General features: G+C 45.8%; 5 protein-coding genes across 8 annotated transcripts in view; 2 read left to right on the forward strand and 3 right to left on the reverse strand.

Annotated features, from left to right (window-relative positions):
• The first annotated feature begins 74 nt into the window (after positions 1–74).
• On the forward strand, positions 75–2108 carry Nop56 (Nop56 ribonucleoprotein). The gene is made up of 4 exons (XM_088044701.1): positions 75–195; positions 460–832; positions 882–1080; positions 1142–2108. The coding sequence occupies exons 1-4, from the start codon at positions 193–195 to the stop codon at positions 2019–2021; spliced, it is 1455 nt and encodes a 484-aa protein (XP_087900827.1). The 5' UTR covers positions 75–192; the 3' UTR covers positions 2022–2108.
• An 827-nt stretch (positions 2109–2935) lies between these two features.
• lqfR (clathrin interactor lqfR) lies at positions 2936–7308 on the reverse strand. The gene is made up of 5 exons (XM_088044680.1): positions 7185–7308; positions 6913–7114; positions 6597–6867; positions 5722–6525; positions 2936–5544 (listed from the first exon to the last, which is right to left on the reverse strand). The coding sequence occupies exons 1-5, from the start codon at positions 7232–7234 to the stop codon at positions 2936–2938; spliced, it is 3936 nt and encodes a 1311-aa protein (XP_087900806.1). The 5' UTR covers positions 7235–7308.
• Positions 7309–7618: 310 nt separating this feature from the next.
• On the forward strand, positions 7619–9517 carry Nmnat (nicotinamide mononucleotide adenylyltransferase). 2 transcript variants are annotated; one of them, XM_088044712.1, is made up of 7 exons: positions 7619–7704; positions 7748–7971; positions 8018–8194; positions 8246–8347; positions 8393–8547; positions 8639–8894; positions 9289–9517. In XM_088044712.1, the coding sequence occupies exons 1-7, from the start codon at positions 7629–7631 to the stop codon at positions 9319–9321; spliced, it is 1023 nt and encodes a 340-aa protein (XP_087900838.1). In that variant the 5' UTR covers positions 7619–7628; the 3' UTR covers positions 9322–9517. The 2 variants fall into 2 exon arrangements, with proteins under 2 accessions (XP_087900838.1, XP_087900837.1); XM_088044711.1 differs by having other exon boundaries at positions 8639–9375.
• Positions 9505–10875, reverse strand: beta4GalT7 (beta-1,4-galactosyltransferase 7). Its single transcript, XM_088044720.1, has 4 exons — positions 10658–10875; positions 10184–10613; positions 9992–10138; positions 9505–9945 (listed from the first exon to the last, which is right to left on the reverse strand). Exons 1-4 carry the CDS (start codon positions 10770–10772, stop codon positions 9702–9704), a joined length of 936 nt encoding a protein of 311 aa, XP_087900846.1. The 5' UTR covers positions 10773–10875; the 3' UTR covers positions 9505–9701.
• Positions 10876–11991: 1116 nt separating this feature from the next.
• sdk (sidekick cell adhesion molecule) overlaps positions 11992–21409 on the reverse strand; it is a 58933-nt gene continuing 49515 nt past the window's right edge. The window contains exons 5-19 of one of the 3 annotated variants that reach the window (XM_088044677.1): positions 20570–20697; positions 20413–20508; positions 19530–19649; positions 19286–19441; positions 19088–19214; positions 18740–19041; positions 17895–18095; positions 16994–17626; positions 16283–16944; positions 14566–15897; positions 14278–14517; positions 13600–14224; positions 13234–13554; positions 12877–13187; positions 11992–12823 (exon numbers count right to left, since the gene is read on the reverse strand). In XM_088044677.1, coding sequence (XP_087900803.1) covers positions 12587–12823; positions 12877–13187; positions 13234–13554; positions 13600–14224; positions 14278–14517; positions 14566–15897; positions 16283–16944; positions 16994–17626; positions 17895–18095; positions 18740–19041; positions 19088–19214; positions 19286–19441; positions 19530–19649; positions 20413–20508; positions 20570–20697 — 5491 coding nt within the window. In that variant the 3' untranslated portion in view covers positions 11992–12586. The remainder of the gene's footprint in view (positions 12824–12876; positions 13188–13233; positions 13555–13599; positions 14225–14277; positions 14518–14565; positions 15898–16282; positions 16945–16993; positions 17627–17894; positions 18096–18739; positions 19042–19087; positions 19215–19285; positions 19442–19529; positions 19650–20412; positions 20509–20569; positions 20698–21409) is intronic. The other 2 variants (XM_088044679.1, XM_088044678.1) reach the window with 2 other exon arrangements.

Raw genomic sequence — 21409 nt, forward strand, 5'->3', positions numbered from 1 at the left:
TCAAAAACGCACAAAACTACTGCCAACCTCAGAACAAAAATCCCCAGAATCTCACCATAGTTTTCTTTGATTTTGTGGTTGTACCAACCTGATGAAACGAAAGTCACCAAATTCTGGTTTGACGAAACACGTGTGTAATGTGCCGTTTGAGAATTTTCCTTTAGTTTTTGGAGTTTTCTAACTGAATTTAAAATGGTGAGTTGCAAAAACGCTCGTTTTACCTATTACTAACGATTGGGACGATTTTCCGCAAAAACATGGCAATGTTAGTAAACATAACCTCACTTTTTGCGTGGCGTTTTTCATTGAAATCCACTTTCCAACCCACACAAACTTAATAGACACACTTAGTAACCCTAGAATCTTTGATATTTCTGCAAGTTTGCCCTTCTCCCCTTGTTTTTACAGTTTTCTGGAGTTTGTAAACATAACCTCACTTTTATCAATTCTCGTTTTCAGTCCAAACTCTACATCTTGTTCGAGCACGCCGCCGGCTATGGCGTCTTCAAAGTGCAAGAATTTGAAGAGATCGGCATGCTGCTCCCCCAACTGGAGGCCGCAGTCCACGAACTCTCCCGTTTCAACAGCGTGGTGCAGCTCGTGGGCTTCTCCCCCTTCAAAACCGCAGTTACAGCCCTGGAAAACATCAACGCAGTGTCCGAGGGAGTTTTACCTGAAGACCTACAAAACTTCTTGGACATTACCATCCCGAAAACCAAGAAAAAAAGTAAAATCACTTTGGGCGTGAGCGACCCGAAACTGGGGGCTGCCGTCACTGAAGCGCTGGGGATTCAGTGCAGCCATGTGGGGGCCGTACCGGAAGTTATCCGAGGTTGGCCGAGAAGGTTTTTAAACGTGGGGGCTAAAGTACTGTTTTTTAGGTATTAGACACCACTTCCCCAATCTTGTGAAGGGTTTCACTGCAAAGAGCTCGGCGGTGGCGCAGTTGGGCTTGGGGCACTCCTACTCGCGGGCTAAAGTCAAATTCAATGTGCACAGAGTTGATAATATGATCATCCAATCCATCGCTTTGTTGGACCAGTTGGATAAGGACATCAACACGTTTTCGATGAGGATACGGTAATATACCATACTCGTTTGGGTTAAGAGAACTTTTTACTGACTTGGCCTTTTGTTGCAGCGAATGGTACTCGTACCATTTCCCAGAGTTGGTGAAAATCGTCCCAGAGAACTACACCTACGCCCGATTGGTGAAACTGATCAAAAACCGCAAAGAGCTAACTGAAGACTCCTTGGAGTCTCTCGAGGAGATAACAATGGATTCGGGTAAAGCCCAAGCAATCCTCGACGCCTCCAAGTCCAGCATGGGCATGGACATCAGCGTGGTCGACTTACTAAACATCGAAATGTTCGCAAGTCGCGTGACGGCCCTAGCAGACTACAGAAATCAACTCTCTGAATACTTGAAATCGAAAATGGGCGAAGTGGCTCCAAATCTGGCGAAACTCATCGGCGAACAAGTCGGCGCTCGCTTGATCGCCCACGCCGGCTCGCTAACAAACCTAGCAAAGTACCCAGCGTCGACTGTGCAGATCCTAGGCGCGGAAAAGGCACTTTTCCGAGCGCTCAAAACGCGAGGAAACACTCCAAAGTACGGGTTACTCTTCCATTCCACGTTCATCGGGCGAGCGGGGGCGAAAAACAAAGGACGCATCTCGCGGTATTTGGCCAACAAATGCTCGATTGCGTCGAGGATTGATTGTTTCACTGAAACACCCACGCAGATCTTTGGAGAGAAGTTGAGGCAACAAGTTGAAGATAGACTCAAGTTTTACGAAACTGGCGACGTTCCGAAGAAGAATCTTGAAGTGATGAAGGAGGCGATGGAGGAGGTTGAACAGGAGGCACAGAGCCAGGTCGAGAAGAAGAAGAAAAAGAAGAAGAAACACAAGTTGGACGACACGGCGGAAGAGAACGGGGTGGACAAAACGAATGGGAGCGTCGCGGAAGACGAGCCCCCGAAGAAGAAAAAGAAGAAGAATAAGAAGAAGAACGAGTGAAATTATTGCCCGATTTCTTTATAGTAAGCTTGAATTTATAAATATAGAAATGTGGTTTTTATATAAAGGCCTTATTATACCACCTCACTGCTAGATAAAATAGTGTACGTTACACGTGGGTTATGGCACATTATGTCATGTAATAAGAACAAGCGTAAATATTCACAACAGTTTATTTTGGGGGGTTTTTACAGTAACTAAATGAGCGGAATGTTGCAACAATTACACATCTATTTATCGTAATAAGGCACGATGGCTTTTCGTAGTTGCTCACCAAAGAAAAACTATCAATGAAACGAATTTGTTTTATTTTCGATAGAAAAAGATTAACAGTACGATATTGCTATTTTCTTGTTTTTCTATGCAGGGCCGGATCTCCGACTCCTACAATGAATGATTATAAATAAAATTGCAGACTAATAAAATAACCAGAAACTTAAGTTACCCAGCACCTTGAATGAGCATTGTAATATAAACAAAACTATACAAAAATATGTGCAGTTGACTTTTAACTAAAGCAAGACCAAATGGCTCAAATACAATCTTTGGAATTTCGCGAGTTTCTTTCGATTTTAAGAGCTAGGAAACAACTGTCTATTTGGCTGATTGAAGCTGTTTTGCGGGAACCCTTGAGCATTGAAATTCATGGCGTTGTATTGATTCATCAACTTGGGCTGGTTAATGGGCGACGTTGGATTGCTGGCCAATTGGTTCATGCTCGGTGAGACCCCCTGTTTAGGCTTTGCCACTAATAAATTGTCTAGATCGATATTCAAATTCCCCGAATTACTCCACGTCGATCCTACCGGCGGTTGGTTTTTATTTGTTGGTGTTTTCTCCGTGTTGTTATTGGACGAAGTGGAAGACAGCGGTTGAAGTGGTTGAGCGGATGTTGGGGTTAAAATCGAACCTAATTAAAATTCCACTTTTAGTACACCATCAATTAGAGACATAGTACACGCAGCTAAACTCCTACATTCTAAATTTGGTTCGCCCCGAGCAACATTAACACTAAGAAGGTCGCCTAGCCACAACCGAAACTCCACGAGCTCGTCTATGAAATCCGCCACTAGAATATCTTTCGGAGTGTTCAAAACCGCCGCCGCGATCAAACTTATGATGGCCATCCGCACCTTCACCTCTTTATGGAACCGCAAGAACCAGGAGAAGTGGAGGACCTCTTTGGCCATCCGTGGAACAATGGCGCAATTCTGAGACGCGCACAGCACCACAGCCAAGGTCCGAACGTACTCAACCAACAAAATACAATCGTCGTCTTGCGGCAACGAAATCATTTTATTTTGGTTATAACCGTACAAAAGAGGGAAGAAGAAGTAACCGGCCACATCCCCAAATCTGTTCAAACTCTCAACTCTGAACGGTTTGTGGGTGTGGAAGTAACGAGTTTTGGTTTCTAGACGCTTTTTTATCACTTCCTCTGCGGTGGAGAGCTCGCGCGACTTCACCACCCCCACTGAAGGAGGTTTGAGTGCCGACAACGTCTGCGCCGCCGCCTTCAACACATCGAGAATAAGAATCCTGTGGGCGATAGAGTACGTTCCGATATCCGCGTGAAATTGTCGAGTTAAATACTCTGCAGACGCCGCGGGATACACGCAGGTGATGGCCACGCAACTTCTGAAGACTTTAGAGTCGAAATCCTCAATGAAGAACCTCTGTTCCAAACACAGGAGTAATTGAAGGAGTTCGACACCTAGAGAAACGTCGTCATCCGGTAACTGTTTGATGATGAGGTCTTCAGCGCTGGCGACGCTCTCCGTGAAGACGTCGCAGTTTTCAGTCTCCAACAACCCTTCTTTGAGGTCGCGCAGATACCTGGGGCACTCCTTCGTGAGTTTAACATCATTAGACACGTCGTACGGTTCCAAATCATCGTCGGAGTCAAGGTCAAAGTCCGTACCGTCGATGATGGTAACCAAGCGGTTTTTTGTCTGAAGCGTCTCCACAGTGACGACGTTGTGGGGGTCATCTCGTCGCAGTTTACGAGGAGGTGGAGTGTACACCACCTCCACCTTCGTCTCCAGTAAGCCACGGAGGAGCTCCACGAGATCACCGACACTCTTACTTTTGTAAAACTCCCCCGAGTCTCTATCGTACAACTCTTGGAGGTGGTGCGCGATTTCCTTCGCCTCCGCTGGTAAAGTTTCGTACTCAAACTTGAGCACCGCGTCCTCGCTCTCTTCCTGAAGGTGGTTTAGAACGATCTCGGTGGCTTTCATCCCCATGATGCGGATCTCCACTATCGCACTCTGGAGGTGGTTAGGAACGGCGGCGTTCATCTTCTCCTGGAGGATTCTGCGCTCGCGGTCACTTAACCCAATGCTCTTCAAACTGTTCATGATGGAGACGATCAACTTGGTGATGTAGAGGTGGTGCTCCACGCTCGTGTGGTTCAAAGCAGACTTATCCGACCACACAGTGACTAAATCCACCAAAAGCGCGAACAAAAGGTGCTCAGATCTGCTGATGCACACCACCAAGTTCGCGATGAGATTCTCATCGTCGCAGTAAGTCAACAACGGGAGTTTCTTACACAAAACGAACTTCCAGTTTTGGGTGTGCAGCAACTTCGGCCCGAACACGTCAAGGACGCAAAAGAAGCGAGGATCGAGCGTCTTTAGAGTCATCGTGGCGAAGACTTCGATGGCCGCGCGCTCCAACTTCTCCACCACGCTCCAGATGATCCTCCGGTAAACGTGTTTTTTTCTAGTTTGGTTGCTCAGCACCCCCATGATGGTGATGAGAGTTTTTAGCCCCTCCGAGCCGTGGTGGTCGTGGAAATTCGTCACGGTTTTGCTCAGGAGAAAGCTGAGAGCCTCATAATTGAATTCGTCGGGTAGCTCCGACAGAAACTCCACAACTTTAATGAAGTTGAAGACCAAGAATTTACAGTACTCGCTGGGTTTGAAGAAGGAGTTGAATTGTCCGCGCGTGGCGTTGGACACCCTGTTGGGGGCCGAAACGAGTATCTGCACTCTTTCGCTCCAGAGTCTCTGGTTTTCTTCGCGTTCTATGTCGCTCGGTGGATTGGTACAACTGCGGAAGATGAGGGCGAAGAGGCCTTCGCTCCTCAAAACAACTTCCGCTAACAAAGACAGGGTTGTGTTGTGTTTGTTGTTTAAGTTGTCGAAGACAACATCGCAAGCAACAACAAAACAGTGCTCGTCTTCGAGTGAGAAGACCTTCGCGACATCCGCACGCAGCTGTCCGTTGGTCACCGGGAAAGAATGGTCAAAGAGTGAAATCAAACTCTTGAGGAGTTGTCGGTAGTCGACCTCTGCGAATCTCGCTAGATCTGTCTCGTCGATTTTCAACAGCTTTTGGACTGTTAGAGTCGGCAATAACTGAGTGAAGCCCTCGAGACTCTCGGCGATCAAATCGATGTCGTTTTGCGAGGAGATTTTCTTGATCGAGCTCAATGTTTTCGTTACGCCTCTGCAGGCCTCTCGCAACTGGTTTTCGACGGTTTTTCCTGGTTTTTTTAATGCTTCACGATTGGTATCTGCAATGGGAACGCTCAGGTGAGTTTCCCGTTTGCTGGAAAGGCGTGTCTACCAACTGTGGCGTGTTAAAATGACCGCAAATTTCGATTTTTGACTGTTGGTACTGTTGCGTGGCGCCGTTCGGAAAATCGTTAAACTAATCCCGCCCAAGAGACTGGATAAGCTAGAGTACTCACCTCCATCCAGTAGGCTAGGCGCGGCCCCTTCATTGTTGTTTGGAACACCTGCGAATCCGCCCTGTGGCTGCACAGTCAAGTTACTGAACCCCGACAAGTCTCCCAACAAGTCGCTGTGGTTTTGCGTCGCCCCCACGATCTGCGGTCCGGCTAACAAACTCGCGGGACTCTGTTGAGGTGCCCCCATCACATTCGTGGTATTGCCGCCCACGAAAGGCACCCCCATGAGATTCCCTGCGCCCATCAAACTCTGTACGTTTGGTGGAGGCGCCGCGAACAAATTCTGATTTTGCGGCGGGGCCCCCTGTGAGAACGCCGAACTGAAATCGGCAAAGTCGTCTTCGGTTTTCTCGGGGGCCGGAGCCCCGAAAGCTGCCTCAAAATCGCCGAATTCCGTCGGTTTTTTCGTGTCTTCTTCAGACGCTCGCGGATTGAAATCGTCATTAAGAAGATCGTCGGATTGGGGTAAAGGGCTCTGACTAGCATCTCTTCCAAAGTTCGCAGCTGCTCCTAGATCGACTTTCTTCAAGGGCTTGTTGGTTTTCTTCGGCGAGTTCGTTATCGCCGAGTTGATGTTGATATTAACTCGCTTTTCCGTAGAAGTGGGGCTGTCATCTTTGTATTTTCTAGTGTTTGTGTTGTTACGCGTGGATTCGGTGTCGCTGTCTTCCTTATCGAACTCGTACTCGTCTTCGAAAGTGCGGTCGCGATATCGACTGGCTCCGCCGGATCCGGAAGAAGGTTCGTCCCAATCGCGGTCGGCGTAGTCTCGAGAGGGGCGTTCTTCCCACCGCTCGTGACTCCCTGGAAACGGTTTGATTTCAATCCGGCTCGCAGGACCAACGGTCCTGCGAGCCGGATGTTACTCAACCAACCTACTCTTGTGCTGACCATATCCGAGCTCATCCCGATGTACTTGTCTTTGTTCTTCTTCGCCTTTTTTCGCTCCTCTCGTAATCGGTCGTCGTCTTGGATGAAATCAATGAGCTCCTTGACTTTGTGACGAATGTTGACACCCTGATCTTTGCCCATGTCGTCGATGAAACTGAAGTTTTCTAAGGATCGGAGGTCGTAGATGTGCTCCCGGGCTGAGGTGACCACGCGCTCAGACCCGTTTTTTATCAGGTAGTTCAACAGGAGTAAAGACTGAAAATTGAGTTTATTGGGGGGTACTTAAATGAGCGTGAGCACCTTGTAAATCCGCCTCCAGTGTTGCTTATTGTCCTGGAACATTCTCTTCCACAGCATGGACATGACCTCGGGGAAATGCTCGTACGTAAAAGTGGAGTGCGCTAATTCCTGCATCATTTGCCCCGTGGGCCCCCATGGCTCGTCGTTTGTTGCCTCTCTAACTTTGGCCTCTATTTCCGTGTAGTTCATCACAACGTTGGTTCTGCAAAGGGGAATTTGAGCACGAAAGGAAAAAAACATGAAAAAAGATAAACATCTGGAGATGCACTTACACTTTATCGGCGATCTCTCGCACTTTCCACATACTAAATAAATTCTCCATTTTCGCCGAAGTGAGATCTTGACTAATACCGAGCGATTATTGCGGTTTTTGCCACCGATTTATCTAGAAATGGTCCTGAGATGACTTGGCGATCACTCGGCCATATTTACATGAGTGACATCAGCAACGGAGTACCAACGTGGCGACAAAATCACCAAAACGAAAAAGCCAGATTGCGAGTGCCTCAATTTCCAACAAATATCTCCAGCGATACGAGGGAGTTTACACACCCCCAACATCCCTTTCGCCTCTGTTTTCTCTCGTTATTTTCGATTTTCCTTCTCATTTTAGTTCCTGTTTGTGCCGTTTGGTTGCCAGCCCTGCGCATTGCTGAAATGTCATACCAGTGATGTCATCCGTGTTTTTTCCACCGTAAAATCAGTTCCGTGTACCCATGGCCCCCATAAAAGTGATTTTATTAGCCTGTGGGTCCTTCAACCCCCCCACCAACATGCATTTACGGATGTTCGGTAAGTAAACCTCCCCTCGATTTCTTAGGTTAAGATTTTTTAGAAATCGCAAGAGACCACCTTCATCGCATGGGAAATCACGTCGTTATCGGGGGGCTGATATCACCGGTCCATGATGGGTACGGGAAAAAGGAGCTGGAGGCGGCGACCCATCGCTTGAATATGACCAAATTAGCCCTGCAGACTACAGATTGGATTAAATTGTCGGATTGGGAGTGCAAGCAGGAGACTTGGAGTCGTACCAAGCAGGTGCTGCAGTACCACCAGGTAATCTCAGAGAGAGTAGAGACAGTCTTTTAAGTCTTTGTTGTAGAATCACGTCAACGCGCTTTTACATAGTCGAAATAACGATAAGATCAATGAAGAGGACGTTCTGTGGGCCCCAGATAACGTGAGAAGCTACAGTGGGGAGGCTGTTCAGATCAAGCTGCTTTGTGGGGCGGATCTGTTGGAGTCGTTCGGGACTCCAGGGCTGTGGGCTGATGATGATGTAACCCCTCCATACAGTTATGACCAGTTGATTCTTTATTTTCAGTTGTAGATTGAAGCAATCGTAGGGCAACACGGTCTAGTTGTTATAACTCGCTCAAATACCAACCCCAATGAGTTTATCTACAATTCAGATGTTCTCACTAAATACATGGTGAGGTTTCATTTGTCCCAACTTTGTCTTGATTGTTCGTTTTAGTCAAACATCACTCTGGTGACTGAGTGGATACAGAATGAAGTTAGCTCAACCAAAATCCGACGCGCGTTAAGACGCTCCGAATCCGTCAAATATCTCATACCTGAGAAAGTAATCGAATATATTCACAAAAACGGGTTGTTTGGAAGCAAAACCACGTGAGTATGAAATAAAAAACTTCTCATTAGACTTGTGGCCCCAAAACGTTGTCTTTAACTCGTTTTAATTTATTTCCCGCTGCCGGATCAGTAAGTACGAATTTAACTCCAATTTCCTAACTCCTTCTCCTTCGGACGCGGCAATGGAGTCTCCTAGCCCCACAAAATGCATGATTATCTGTAACAACACTCTGTTCGCTCGTAACTACGAGAAACGCATGTCGATCGACACCGTCGACAGCGTCACCAAAGCAAACGCATTGAACACGACCCGTCATCCGGGTCAAGCCGTAAAAATCATCACTGAAAGTAACGGCGACCATAAAATCGTCAAAGACGCCAAAGAGGTACGTAAAGAAGACACCCAATTAAAAACCTCGAAAAGCTGCGCTAATATCGACGAATTGCACCAGAGGAGTTCGGTGAAAGGCAGCAAATCGAACGCGAATTTGAAAGAGTGCAAAAGTTGCGACGAGAATTTGATAAAGTTTATTTTTACGAAACATGGAATTCAGGTTATTAGCGATGTTGAAACGATTGTTTAATTGCATGGGGGAAAAACGGCGGGAGGCTGGGGAGTTAGTAAAGTGGTGGTAGCACTGCTCTTGCCGTTTCTTAACTGTTGGCTGTGTTTTCGTTCACTCTCAAACAATAATAAAAGCTCTAAAGTCAATGTTGTTCTTCCATTTTGAGTATTGCATGTCTTTACTGTGATGTGTAGCATGTGATTTTCTGTTTCAGGCATCTCTAGTCCGACCTGCATGCCTTCTATAGTTGGCTCGTTGTAAGGGACGTTGTCCCAAAACTTAAATAAATCTCAAAAAAACATTCCTATTAGATTTTGAGATTTATCCTTGAGTGATATTTTTACTTGGTAGTGCTGTATAGAGTTTGTTAGTTTATATTTATTTTACGAAATGTTGCTTAGTTTTCTATTAATGTAAGCCAAATAAAGTCTTATTTATAAAAACGACTATATTTCTTCGTACAAAATTAACAATAAATAAAGGAACGGCGTCATCAACTGTTTTTTTGAACGAACCAATCCGGAGTCACGTCGCTGATCACGTGAGTACTACTAAAAACACGTCGCTGCCCACGTGGCCTGTTCTAACCAATCCGGGCGCTACAGTCTCCAATCACGCATTATGGCACTAAGTTTGAAGTTTCTTGGGTTTAACTTCTTCGGCGCAGGTGCACCAGGGGGTTGTCGCCTTGTCACAAGTTAACTGGATGTTGACCACCGTCAAGGGGGCACTCCCAATCGTCATAGTTTTATAACTGATGATTTTATACGTGACGTCATGTAACCCCGTGTGCCTGTCTCTCCTCCTCGTCACTTCCCTCTGGTTGTAACACTTGGCAGTGTCCCTCTTCCTGTCCTTCCCATGGATATGTCTGGAAGAAACAGAATGAGAGGTGACCACAAAGGGGGTGTTATCACCTGAAGGTGTTGTTCATTCCCGTGGTGATGTTCTCAGGACGCGTTATGTTAAGATTGGCGTCTTTCAAGCGCACGTAGAATTCGTCGTCTTCCAGCCCCCAACCCCAGTAGTTGTTTGATAGTCCGTTCACTAAACCAAAGTGCCCCCTAAAACCACAGAGGGTGAAAATTATCGACAGGAGGAGCACCAACCTGTTTATTAGCAAAATTCCCCCAATGAACTTCTCGTAGTGATAGCGGGGGTGCAAATGGGGGGCAGCAACATGGAAGGGTTGCTGGGGGTACGTGTAACTCAAATTCTTATTTAGGGGTAACAAATCCACGTCGTGCATCGCAATGTAATCGTAATTGGACCGCGTTTCTAAATACCCCACGTTTATTAAAGACGCGCGGTTAAACCGGAACGAGTCCACTTGATTCAGAATAAAGATGTCGTGGTTTATCTTCTGACCATTCAAAAAGTCGTGGATATAAGGGGCGAACTCCAAGAGCTCCTCGAAGCGGTTTCTGAACGGCACCAACACCGCGAGTTTGTGGTTGGATTCGTAACCTTGATTTGTGAAGTGTTTGGGTTTTGCTACGTATTGGATTACTGTTTCTTGGCGGGGGCAGTTGCAGTTTTCTACAAGAGACGTGAAGAATTGGGGCCCCATAGTACAAACTTACCGTTTGTTAGCAGTTTGAAGGATAAAAAAGCGGTTACGATGAACATCACAGTCAATAAAATGGCGAAGAAATGAGTGAAGGTACAACGGAGCAGTTTGTGTCTCGTTGGGGCCATTTTTTTCGCCCGTGCATTTTAGATGTCACAACTCGAAAAGTTAGGTTAGATAACCTCACTTTTTGATAAGACATGACAGTTCGGCTACTTTCGTGTAACTTCAGTGACTGCCGGACGAACCAGGTTTTACTGATTGCCTAACGCGCAGGAGTTCTTTTACAGGAAGGGTCGAAAGTAAAGGTTTTTATTTAGAGAAAAAAGCTTTAATTTATTTATTTATCGTTTTTAATTATTTAATTTATTTTAATTTGGCATTGATGATGTTCCCGAATCTGAGGACGTGGAGGTTCGTCAGCTACAAAAAGCATAAAAAATCAATAAACCTTTTATATATTATGTTCTTTCTCCCCTAAACTCTAAAAATTGTCTTAGAGACGTTATAAAGTTTCGTTTTTCTAGTAGGGTGGCAAACTCCAATGTTAAAGTTTGTTCTGCTTCGTAAAGTGTCAACGTTGCTATTGGAGTTGGTGCTTGATCTTCCTCACCAGGTTCTGGTTCACCATTTTCGTAGACGACAATATCCGTATCATACAGAAGAAAAAAACCTTTTCTATGCCGGTCTAAAAACGTCAGAACTGCACCCTGGTGCACCTTTACAATTACGTTTGATTTTTCTTCCAACAGACGTTCATCAGGCTGGGCCGTTTTTCTGCGGAACATCAGGACGTTGAACTGTACCACAGCTTGGTCTGCCATCTTATTTTTCGATAGTTTCGCCTGCCGACGATCACGTTGTAGATGTCGAAAATCTCTTATCAGCGTTTTTATATCCATTTTATTAATAAAAACTATCTTGTCAAATTGACAATTCACGAAAATGAAATGCGCACTCCTGATGCGCACGAAATGCTTCCCAACAAGAAACGCGCGCACTTATATGTATGTATAAATAGTTGCATACGTTGCATGCAGTAAAATCTAGTCGGGCAGCTTTTATGTTGCTAAATAACATTCCTATGAGCTTGCTTTGTTTTTAAAAAAGTAGAATATATGCCATTTCATAACAATTTTAAACAAATTTTAAGAATTTATGCACATGTTCTGTCACTTCTTCTGGAGATAACTTTCTGACAGCAATTTTTCGCAACAATCCAACTTCTTCATCTTCGTCATTTGATAAGCAACAAACTGTCTCTTTCAAATTTATAATTATGTTACCTTTCATTTACATAGCCGAAATATTTTCTAAAATATAAGGGCACAGCTAAAAGTACGCAAATTTGAGGATCACAGATTTATTTAAAATTTTGTTACACTTAATTACGTCAAACTCAGGCAGTGTAAATACTATCAGTACATTGATAACGCTCTTATGACACGAAAGTCGAAATGAAATTACACTGACAGCACCCGTTTGAGTGCACATTAAACTTAAATAAACGATACATTGCGTGTATTGCCAACATTAAAAAGCTGGTTGTAATGGAAATTACATCAAAAGCTAACATAATTTGTTAAAAAACAACCAAATTTGAGCTTCATTCCTAATATCGGGACCCCGAAACGGGAAAAAACGCTAATAAATAGATATCAAGATATAAAAATATAAATAGGAATGGTGATGTGGATAGAATAGATATCTGAAACGCTATCTACAGTAAAAATTTCCCTACGTTTTATATACAAATAGTCTGTCTCTAAAAACCTAAACATACCCTAAATAGAAATCGTATTTACATAAAAATCAATCCTAGAACATAGTTTTAAGTCTTTAGTTGCGAAAATTTGATAATCACCTATAATAAACAACACTAGCTGAAGTACATCAAGTAATAAACCGATGAAATTATCAAATTTTCTTTGAGATATTCCGATTAAACAAACGACGAAAACCCGGGTAAAGGAGCCCGAGACCGCGCCATATTGTTTATAATAATTTGTCCGCCATTCAAACTCGCCGAGCCTTCCGGCTCCGAATCCGTGTGACTCGAGAAGTTCCTCACCGGTTTCTGCCTCTTCCAGGACGGTCTTAAAGGTTCGTTCACATTAGCGTAGTGATTAACAAAAGAGTGCGAATTGGACAAAACACTGTCGTGGTCACTCTCCGAGCCCTGTTAACAATAAAAAAGTTATTTGTGTAACCAGCGCGACAAATGAAACTCACTTGTGATTCCGACGAGCTCATCTCCGACGGTTTCTCAGTGACGCTGCTGTCATCAGGGTTCTCGTCGTACCCTTTGAGACTCTCTTCGTCCGAGTTGTAAGGAACGGAGGCTGGGGATGGACGTGGGGGCGATTTCCCCACCATCGGAGGCGGTTGCTGCACTGGTTTGCGCGATAACGTGCTGCGTTTAGATAACGTCGAGCTGAGGTTGCCGTTGCCGTTGCGGGAGCGGTAATAGTCGATGGACATGTCTTGTTGGTCTTCGCGGGACATTGCCATGAGCTCCCCTAGGCTGTTCTGGGCGCCCTCTTCTACAAAACTCAGGATAAAAACACACCAAAAGAGAAATTTACGTACGTTTGTATTTATAGCTCTTGCTTTTCACGCAGAGGATGGCGATGATCATAATGATGATGATGATGGAGGCGGCGGCCAACGCCACCATGAACCACGGCTTCCGGTAAAAAGGCTCGTGTTGCAGGTAGCCGTACTCCAGGTAAAGCTTTGAAGGGGTCAAAACCGACTCCTCCGCGTACGCCGGGAAACTAATCCCGAATTTATTGTAAGAAATCACGCGGAAGGAGTACTGGGTGGATGGTAAGAGGTTTTGGTACGACACGGTGAATTCTTGCAACGGCCCGTTGGCGGATTTTGTCACCGTCTGCCACCGCATCTCATCTAAAAAACCCTCTGAAGATGGTTCGTTGTTTGATCCACACTCACCTTTCTTCTTCGCTTCGATGTGGTACCCCAAAATGGGGCCTTTCCCCGTCAACCCGTTAATCCAATGCAGCTCCACACTCGACGGCGTCTTAATCAACGTGAGTTCTTTCGGAGTGTTTGGAGAGCCTTCCTGGGGGCCCGTCGTGACATTACTCGAGATTGAAGGGCCGTAATCTATGGTTTGGGCCCGGACAGTGAAGGTGTACGTGATCTCCTCCTCCAGGCTCTGGAGGAGGAGCTCCGTCGAGGTCACCTTCTGTTTGACCTGTTTGCTGAACTTTTCGTTTTCCTCCGTGGTCTCGTAGCTGACTATATACCCGACAATCTCCCCGTTGCGCTTCTTCGGAGGATCCCAAGACACCAGAAGACTGTTCATTGTTATGTCCGAGAAACGGAGATTAGCAGGAGGTCCGGGAAGCCCCGGAAGCGTCTTCACGGTGATTGGGACAGACCGCGGCCCATCACCTGCAGGATTAAACGCCAAGATCTGAATTCGGTACTCTGTGTACTTGTCGAGGAACACCAGACTGTGGGAGGTCATCGACGCGGCAATCACTTCGATTTCTTCTTCGAATTTGTGGCCTTCCTCAAAGTCTTGAGGGGAGTCGGTGACCAAGTAGAAAATCTGGGGGGGGACAAACGAGATAAATGCCTGAAAATGGAGGAGTTGCTCCTCACCTTGTACCCCAAGAGCTCGCCGTTTTGTTCGTGGTGTTGGGGCGGCTTCCATTCCAGGCGCACTTCCGTGGAGGAAACAGCTTTTCCTTCCAAATCGCGGGGTTTTCCGGTAGGGACAGCTTCCCCGACGTAGACAGCGACGGGGGGAGTCGCGGGGCCTTCCCCCTGGGAGTTGAACGGTACGACGACGATCTCGTAGTTTTTGTCTTGGAGGAGTTCGCTCAACACCATCTTCTTGGCCTAGAAAAAGTGTAATAACGGCAATCCCAGTCCTTTCCGTTCTTTTACCTTAATCCCAAAAATCTCTTCCTTGGGGATTGCTTGCAGGGCGGTCGGGTACTCCGAGTACTCCGACAATTGATAAGTCACTCTGTACCCCCCGGTTTTAACATCTCCACTCCAAAACTGTTCCTCCACCGGCTCCCAATACACCTCCACGCTCGTCGTCGTGATGGGCACCACCTTCAAACTCGCCACCCCTTTACTGGGGGCTGCCGGCAACGTCCTCACCTCATTCGACTCGCGACTGAACGAACTGGGCCCTATATCATTAGTGGCCCGGATCCTGAACCTGTACCCCGTGAAGGGCTTCAGGTTTAAGACAGTGTACGATGTGAGTTGCGGGTCCACTCGTTCACTCAGCGACTGCCAGGGGCCGTTATTCTCCATTTTCTGCACAGTGTAGTACCGCAACGGAGCAAACCCGTCTCGTCCCGGCGTCCAATTAAACGTAATCTGTTTACTTTGGACTTGACTCCTGCTAATCTGCGGCATCGATGGGGGCTGCGGAATATCGCGGTTATTAGTCGTGAAAACTAGAGCGTGCGCTGTCTTCCCCCATCCCAGGCGAGTTTGCGCCGTCACCGAAAACATGTAGTACTTCTCGGACTCGAGCTGCGTGAATCTAAAGGTGCGATCAGACGGCGGGAACTCCTTCGAGTACTTGTTGTTGACGTTGGCGTTGTTAATATGGTACGTCACTTTATAAGCGAGAATTTCGCCGTTGGGCTCCTCAGGCACGTCCCAGATGATGCGCGCTGAAGACACCGAAACGTCCGGGAAGGAGACGTTGGACGGCGGTCCGGGCACGTCTTCAAACGTCCGCACACTAACCGCCGGTTTGCTCGGTTGGCCATCTCCCAATCTCGTGTACGCTAGAACTTGTATCCGGTAAACAACGAACTTCCGGAGCTCCGTCAACGTCGTGGTGAACGTGGAGTTGCTGGCAATGAGTTTGTACTGAACTGGAGACTTAGACTCCGCGGCGTAGTAAACTTTGTACCCTTCAATCAACCCGTTCTGGTGCTCCTTGGGGATGTCGCCCCACGTCACCACGACGGTCGTCGACGAAGTCGCGTTCGCTTGGACGTTCAACGGGCCGAAAGACGGCACGGCTTCCCGGGTCCGTTCCAAGGCTATCGGTCCGGGTAGAGAACAACCCACGTCGTTGCAGGCTTGCATGGAAATCTCGTAAAGCGCGAATTCCTCCAACCCCACGATAACGTGGGAGTTGGCGGTGTGGTCGTCGATCATCGCGGTGTTGCTGTCGCCAGTTCGCATCTCGATGTAGTTGATGTGGTAGCCTTTGGGGTTGCCGAACCACTCCACTTGTTGCAAGGGCTGGAATCAAATTCAAACATTTCAAAAATTCACATTTTTTTAATTTTGACGAAAATCGATAGTTTTCATGTCGTATAATAGGATGTTGCTAGTGGAAAAATTGCAAAAAATATTTTTTTAGGCGACTTAAACTGAAAGTGGAATTTTTAAGCCTCAAAAGCGGCCTAAAACTAAAACTAAACAGTTTTGGCCGATATATGGTGGCGCCATCTATCCATAGTTTTGCATATTACACCAAGATACCTACATTACCGCCAATTTTATAATTACAGTAGAACCTCGATTATCCGGACTAATTATTGCAGAAGACAGTTTTAACCCAAAAGCGTCAAATTTGGAAATTTTACTATTTTCGACATGTTTATCAATTGGGGGGTGAACTTACAATCCATCGAACTCGCAGCTCGGTGGCGCTCATCGCCCTCACTGTAACATTCTTCGGGGGATGAGCAGGAGGCGCTTGGATCGTCTGGAACTCCTTGGATGACTCCGACGGCACCGACGCCCCCACCACGTTGTTCGCGATCAGTCTCAACTTGTACAACGTGAAAGGAACCAAACCGGAGACAGTGATGGTGGTGGCGTCCGGATCGCTAATCTCAAACACGACGAACCAGGAGGCGTTGCGTGCAGTCTGTGCCTCAACAGTCCACTTCGTGATGGACGAATTCCCATCGAAGCCTGGAGTGAATTGCAAGACCACCGAAAAGGCTTCGATGTTAGACAGGGCAAGTTTTGACGGGGGATGAGGTAGGACGGGCTCCACCCCCGACTGGATGATGGCAACTTTCGGGGGGCCCGCACCCACGGCCGTCCAAGCCGTCACTTCAAACTTGTAATGCGTGGTGGCTTGGAGGTCCGTCACTTTGAGGCTCAGAGTGTCGGCAGTCAAGTTCTTTACTTTGATGGTGTCGGGTTTGTCTTTGATCTGGTAGAGGATTTGGTAGTTGGTAAGAATGCCGTTGATGTGGCGAGGGGGCTGCCAGAGCACCTTCACGGCGCGGTCACTAATATCGTCGAACTGCAGGTTGGTGACTTCATAAGGGACTGTAAAAAATAGACTCACAACTCCTGGGAAGTGTCAAAGGCAACTTACCGTCTTCTTTGGTTTTGATCGGTTCGAAGTCGCTCATCTCGCCGTCTCCAGGGTCCGTGAAGCACAACACGGAGATGTTGTACTCGGTGAACTTCTCCAACCCCTCCATGACCGCCGTTTGTTCCGCGTTCGGATTCAGCAGGTTCGGATGGACGGTTTTCACCTTCGCCTCGTAAATTTCTCCGTTCTTCGCCGTTTGCCACGCTTGGATTTTGTAGCCTTGATTAATCCCGTTGATCTTCTGCGGATCTGGCGGAATCCACCGCACCTGAATGGCGGTGGAATTGATCGCTTTGACCTTCTGGATCACTGGGGGCGCTTCTGGGACTCCTTCCTTCGTCTTGATTTTCGCACCGTCCGTAAACACCCCCACGCCTTTGTTATTGTAGGCGGCGATCTGCACCATATAGTCTTTCCAGGTGATCAAATCCTGAATCAGATAGTTTCTTTGGGCTTCATTGGTGATGTTCTGTATAGTCCAGGGGCTGTGGTTGTACCCGAAGAGCCGATACCTGATGATGTAACCGAGGATTTGACCATTTCGGTGTTCTTCAAGTGGGGGCTGCCATTGCGTGATGATTTCAGAGGAGCTCCGCGCCGAACCCACGAAGCCCACGGGGGGCCCAGAGGGCGCTATAAAGGGTAGTTTAGAGGTTTGTTCGCTTCAGAGAGACACAATGAAGACAAGTATGTACACAGTGTCGACACAACACATGCATAAAACATTAATCCCACCTTTAAATATAAAGTCAAGTGAGCTGCCTGCACGATAAAAATTAATACAACAAACAATCGGCTCAACTGTCATTGCTGAACTTTTAAAAATACAGTGAGGGCCGAAAGTAACGTTAAAAAAGCGTCCCGTTACTTTGGACCGTGGTTATAAAGCAGTGATACCAACCTTCTTGCGGCAACATGACTTGTTTGCTGGGCTCCGAAGGGCTTCCTTCTCCGACACTGTTAACGGCGCTCACTCTAAACTGATAGGCGGCGGCGGCTTTTAAATTTGTTAACAAAACCCATCTCTGATTGGCCGAAACGTTACTCAGTTCCGTTACCCAGTTGAGTAAAGGATCAGGAATGGGGCCTAAAATCGGAGGAACTAATGGAACAAAATAAATCTGCTTTTCGGTAGGAATCGGCGAAGTTTAACCGAATTTTCCGATGAGCATGCCTCGAGTATGTACAATTTATTTACAAAAAAATAAAAAAACTAATACAATACCACCAGCCACATGCTCATGCTGAAACTATGTTTTTGTGTTATGCGGTCCAAGTCGTGCGGAAAAAAGAGAATGACTTCGATGGCCACGTCATTGGATTTAATTAATGGAGTTTCAGTTTTGCGGTTAGAAGACCATTGTGTTAGTTTACAAAGCTACGCTTCATCGAAAGGGGATCAAAGATGCGCGGCTCGCGATGGCTACTTTGAATGCGATAAAAATTAGTGGGAATTTCTGGTGCGCTCTCCGAATGGAAATTTCTAAAAATTCAGTATGTTGCTCTAAAATTTTGGGATTTAGAATTGAATGCGATTACCACCGGTCTGCGCTTCCTTAGTACGTGCAAATTTAATCAAAATCGTTAGATAAACTCGTCGGTGAGCCCCCGCGACGGCCGCACTACGTCCATGCACCAACAAACTAAAACAAACCCATAAAAGAACCCACAACAAAAGCTCCTACACCATCAAAGTTCCATAACACAAAAACAAAGTTGTCGCAGGTGAACAAAAACTGTACATACCAAGCTCTGGAACTTCTCTTTTTTGAATAATAAATTGTTTTATTGGACTATTTCCATCGAATCCAGGTATCCAGCTAACATTGACGGCTCTTTGTGAGGCAGTGTCTAGCCTTTGAGCTTTGACATTAGTCGGCGCATACGGGAGTTCGATAACGCTCAATTTAGCAGACCTCGTCTCGTTACCACCAGGTGATTTAATCGAACACGTGTAATGTCCCACGTCCGCTGCTCGGACAGCCTGAATCTCCAAAGTTCCATCTTCTAGAATGTTAATTCTAGGACTAGAATTCGGGTTTATGACACTGCAAACAAACGTTAAAAACTGCACGAGTTAACAATTCAACGCACTGTTTCTCCTTCTGCCAATGAAGCTCGTATTTAACAGCGGGATCTGAAGAGATTTTACACTGGAGAGTGGCGGTGTGCCCGAGGAGCACCCTCGTATCCACCGGCGGTTGAATTATCTGGGTGCGAACTGCAAAAACACGAAATTTGATTGATTGGGTTTATACAGAGTGATCAGAAAACCATGCGCGCGGTACTGACCCAAGACTCCTAAGTGTGCGGACCCGCGCACTTCCCCAGCTTCGTTGGCCCGGATGCAGGTGTATAAACCCACGTCTGACTCTTTGACTGCTGCTATGAGCAAATCTCCAGTGTCCAGGATCTGGACTCGGCTGGACGTCTCGATTTTATGCTCCCCTGGAAAATTAGTAAGCACACGGTCATGCAGCGGAGTTAAAACACAGCGAGCAGTGCTACCAACACACTTCTAAACTCCAAAGCTTACCGTTGTAGATCCAGGTGATGTCAGGAACGGGCGCCCCCGCCGCTCGACACGCCAAAGTCGCGTCTTTTCCGTCCAAGACAGTCACGTTTTGGGGAGGAATCTCCATTACAGGGACGGCGGCTATAAACGAGGAAAGTGAGACAGTGGCGCCGTTAAATAGTCCAGGCAAAATAAACATGAACTTGGAAATAATTCGCATAAGCTGATTTTTTGAGTGGACTTTCATTTTATTGTTAAAATTGTTAAAAGTCTCCATTGATAGGTGCGCTGCTAAAGAAGTTACGCGGTAGTAATTGCCAAAGAAAATAATTAGCAAATATCTTAGCACGGATGATTCCAAGGGCAAAAACACCTATAATAAAAATTCTACTCTATGTGTTATCAAATTTGCAACAAAAAAAAACTAATCGTTTTCAAGATATTTTTGAGAATAAAATTGCCAAAGTTACAAAATTTAATAAAAATTATTGGAAATTTTTCTCTAGCTCTAAAATTTTTAAATTTAGCACAGCTGTTAAACACGTCGCAATTATTAAAACCTCCAAATTTCACTGTTTTAGGAGAAAAATTGACAAAAGGTACAATTTTTATAAGTATTTTTGTCATTGGAACCACAATATATTTGCACAAATTTGTTTTCTTTGACATTGACCACCGCGTAACTGTTTTAGCAACACGCATAACAATGGGAACTTTTGATATTTTTTTTGAACAATAAAACAAACGTCCACACAAAAAGTCAGCCTTATGGAAAATTCCCGCGTTCTGTCTATTTTTTGCCTGGACTAAAATGATTACAACATGCAGTGCAACACAAATCGTACGATGCTAAACACACAACTACGTGCAGTGTCCAAACAAGACATTCCATGGTTTCCCTTACATGGTGTGATAAAAACAAAACTCTTTTTGTTATGTCGTTCGCCGGAACTCCTCAACCTGACGAGTCTAGCTCCTAAGCTTCGTATTTTTCTCCGCTCTGTACAGTGGCAAAGTTTGTTTATTTCGTTTTTTTGGTTTTTCTTAATTATGAGACTTACTTTTGACCCGGAGCCATGTGGATGCGGAGGTTTCGCCGGCTTCGCTTTCGGCGAAACATTGAAACATGCCGTTGTCGTTGATGAGGATCTTTTTCACCAGCAACGAATTGTCTTCCTGGAGGACGTATCTGCAAAGGGAGTTTTCATTTCGGAGCGAAAATTAAAGGATTTTTCAAAGTGGTAATTATTATCGCCCATGGGCTTATCGCACACATCACGACAAGGCGATTGTTAGCGTAAAAACCCTATTTGCATTGATAAAACTATCGATTTTATATAAACACGAGATTATGGATTTCCTCGGCACCGGAATCTCCCAAATTGAAACAACGCTTGCAGCCCTCCAGCGGTCAGAAAAAATAGTTTCAACAACCACCCCCAACAGATTCGACACATTTTTTCATTCACTGTCGTCCCCATTACCACGCGTGAATAATACAGTGAAGTAAATGTCGATAATTTTATAGGTGATGGCCTGTAATGATCTGATTTAAATCTCTCTGGACAATTGAGGGCTCACTTTCGCCCCGTTTTTTTTCCAGTTCGATTAATTTGTTGTTCGCATTGCGGAGTAGCTTTTCGGGTTTTGTTGTAAAGTTATCTGGGGAGTGCAAAATAAAAAATACCACAATTACCGTCGGATTTATACGTCAGGATTTTTACGAAATGTAAACTGTTTTTATGCGCGCTTTTGTGAGGTAAAAAGGTAAAATGTGAGATTTTGCAAAATTGGGTGGTGTGGAATTAAAGCGGCGGAGGCGAATTTCAGGAAGCGCCACTTTACAGCGGTCCAAAGTTTCGTACTTATTAACACGGAAATGTTGAAAAAATAAGAAAATT

This window comes from Gnatocerus cornutus, chromosome 9 (genome assembly GCF_029298725.1).
Source record: "Gnatocerus cornutus isolate USDA-ARS CGAHR chromosome 9, icGnaCorn1.1, whole genome shotgun sequence".
Lineage (NCBI taxonomy): Eukaryota > Metazoa > Arthropoda > Insecta > Coleoptera > Tenebrionidae > Gnatocerus > Gnatocerus cornutus.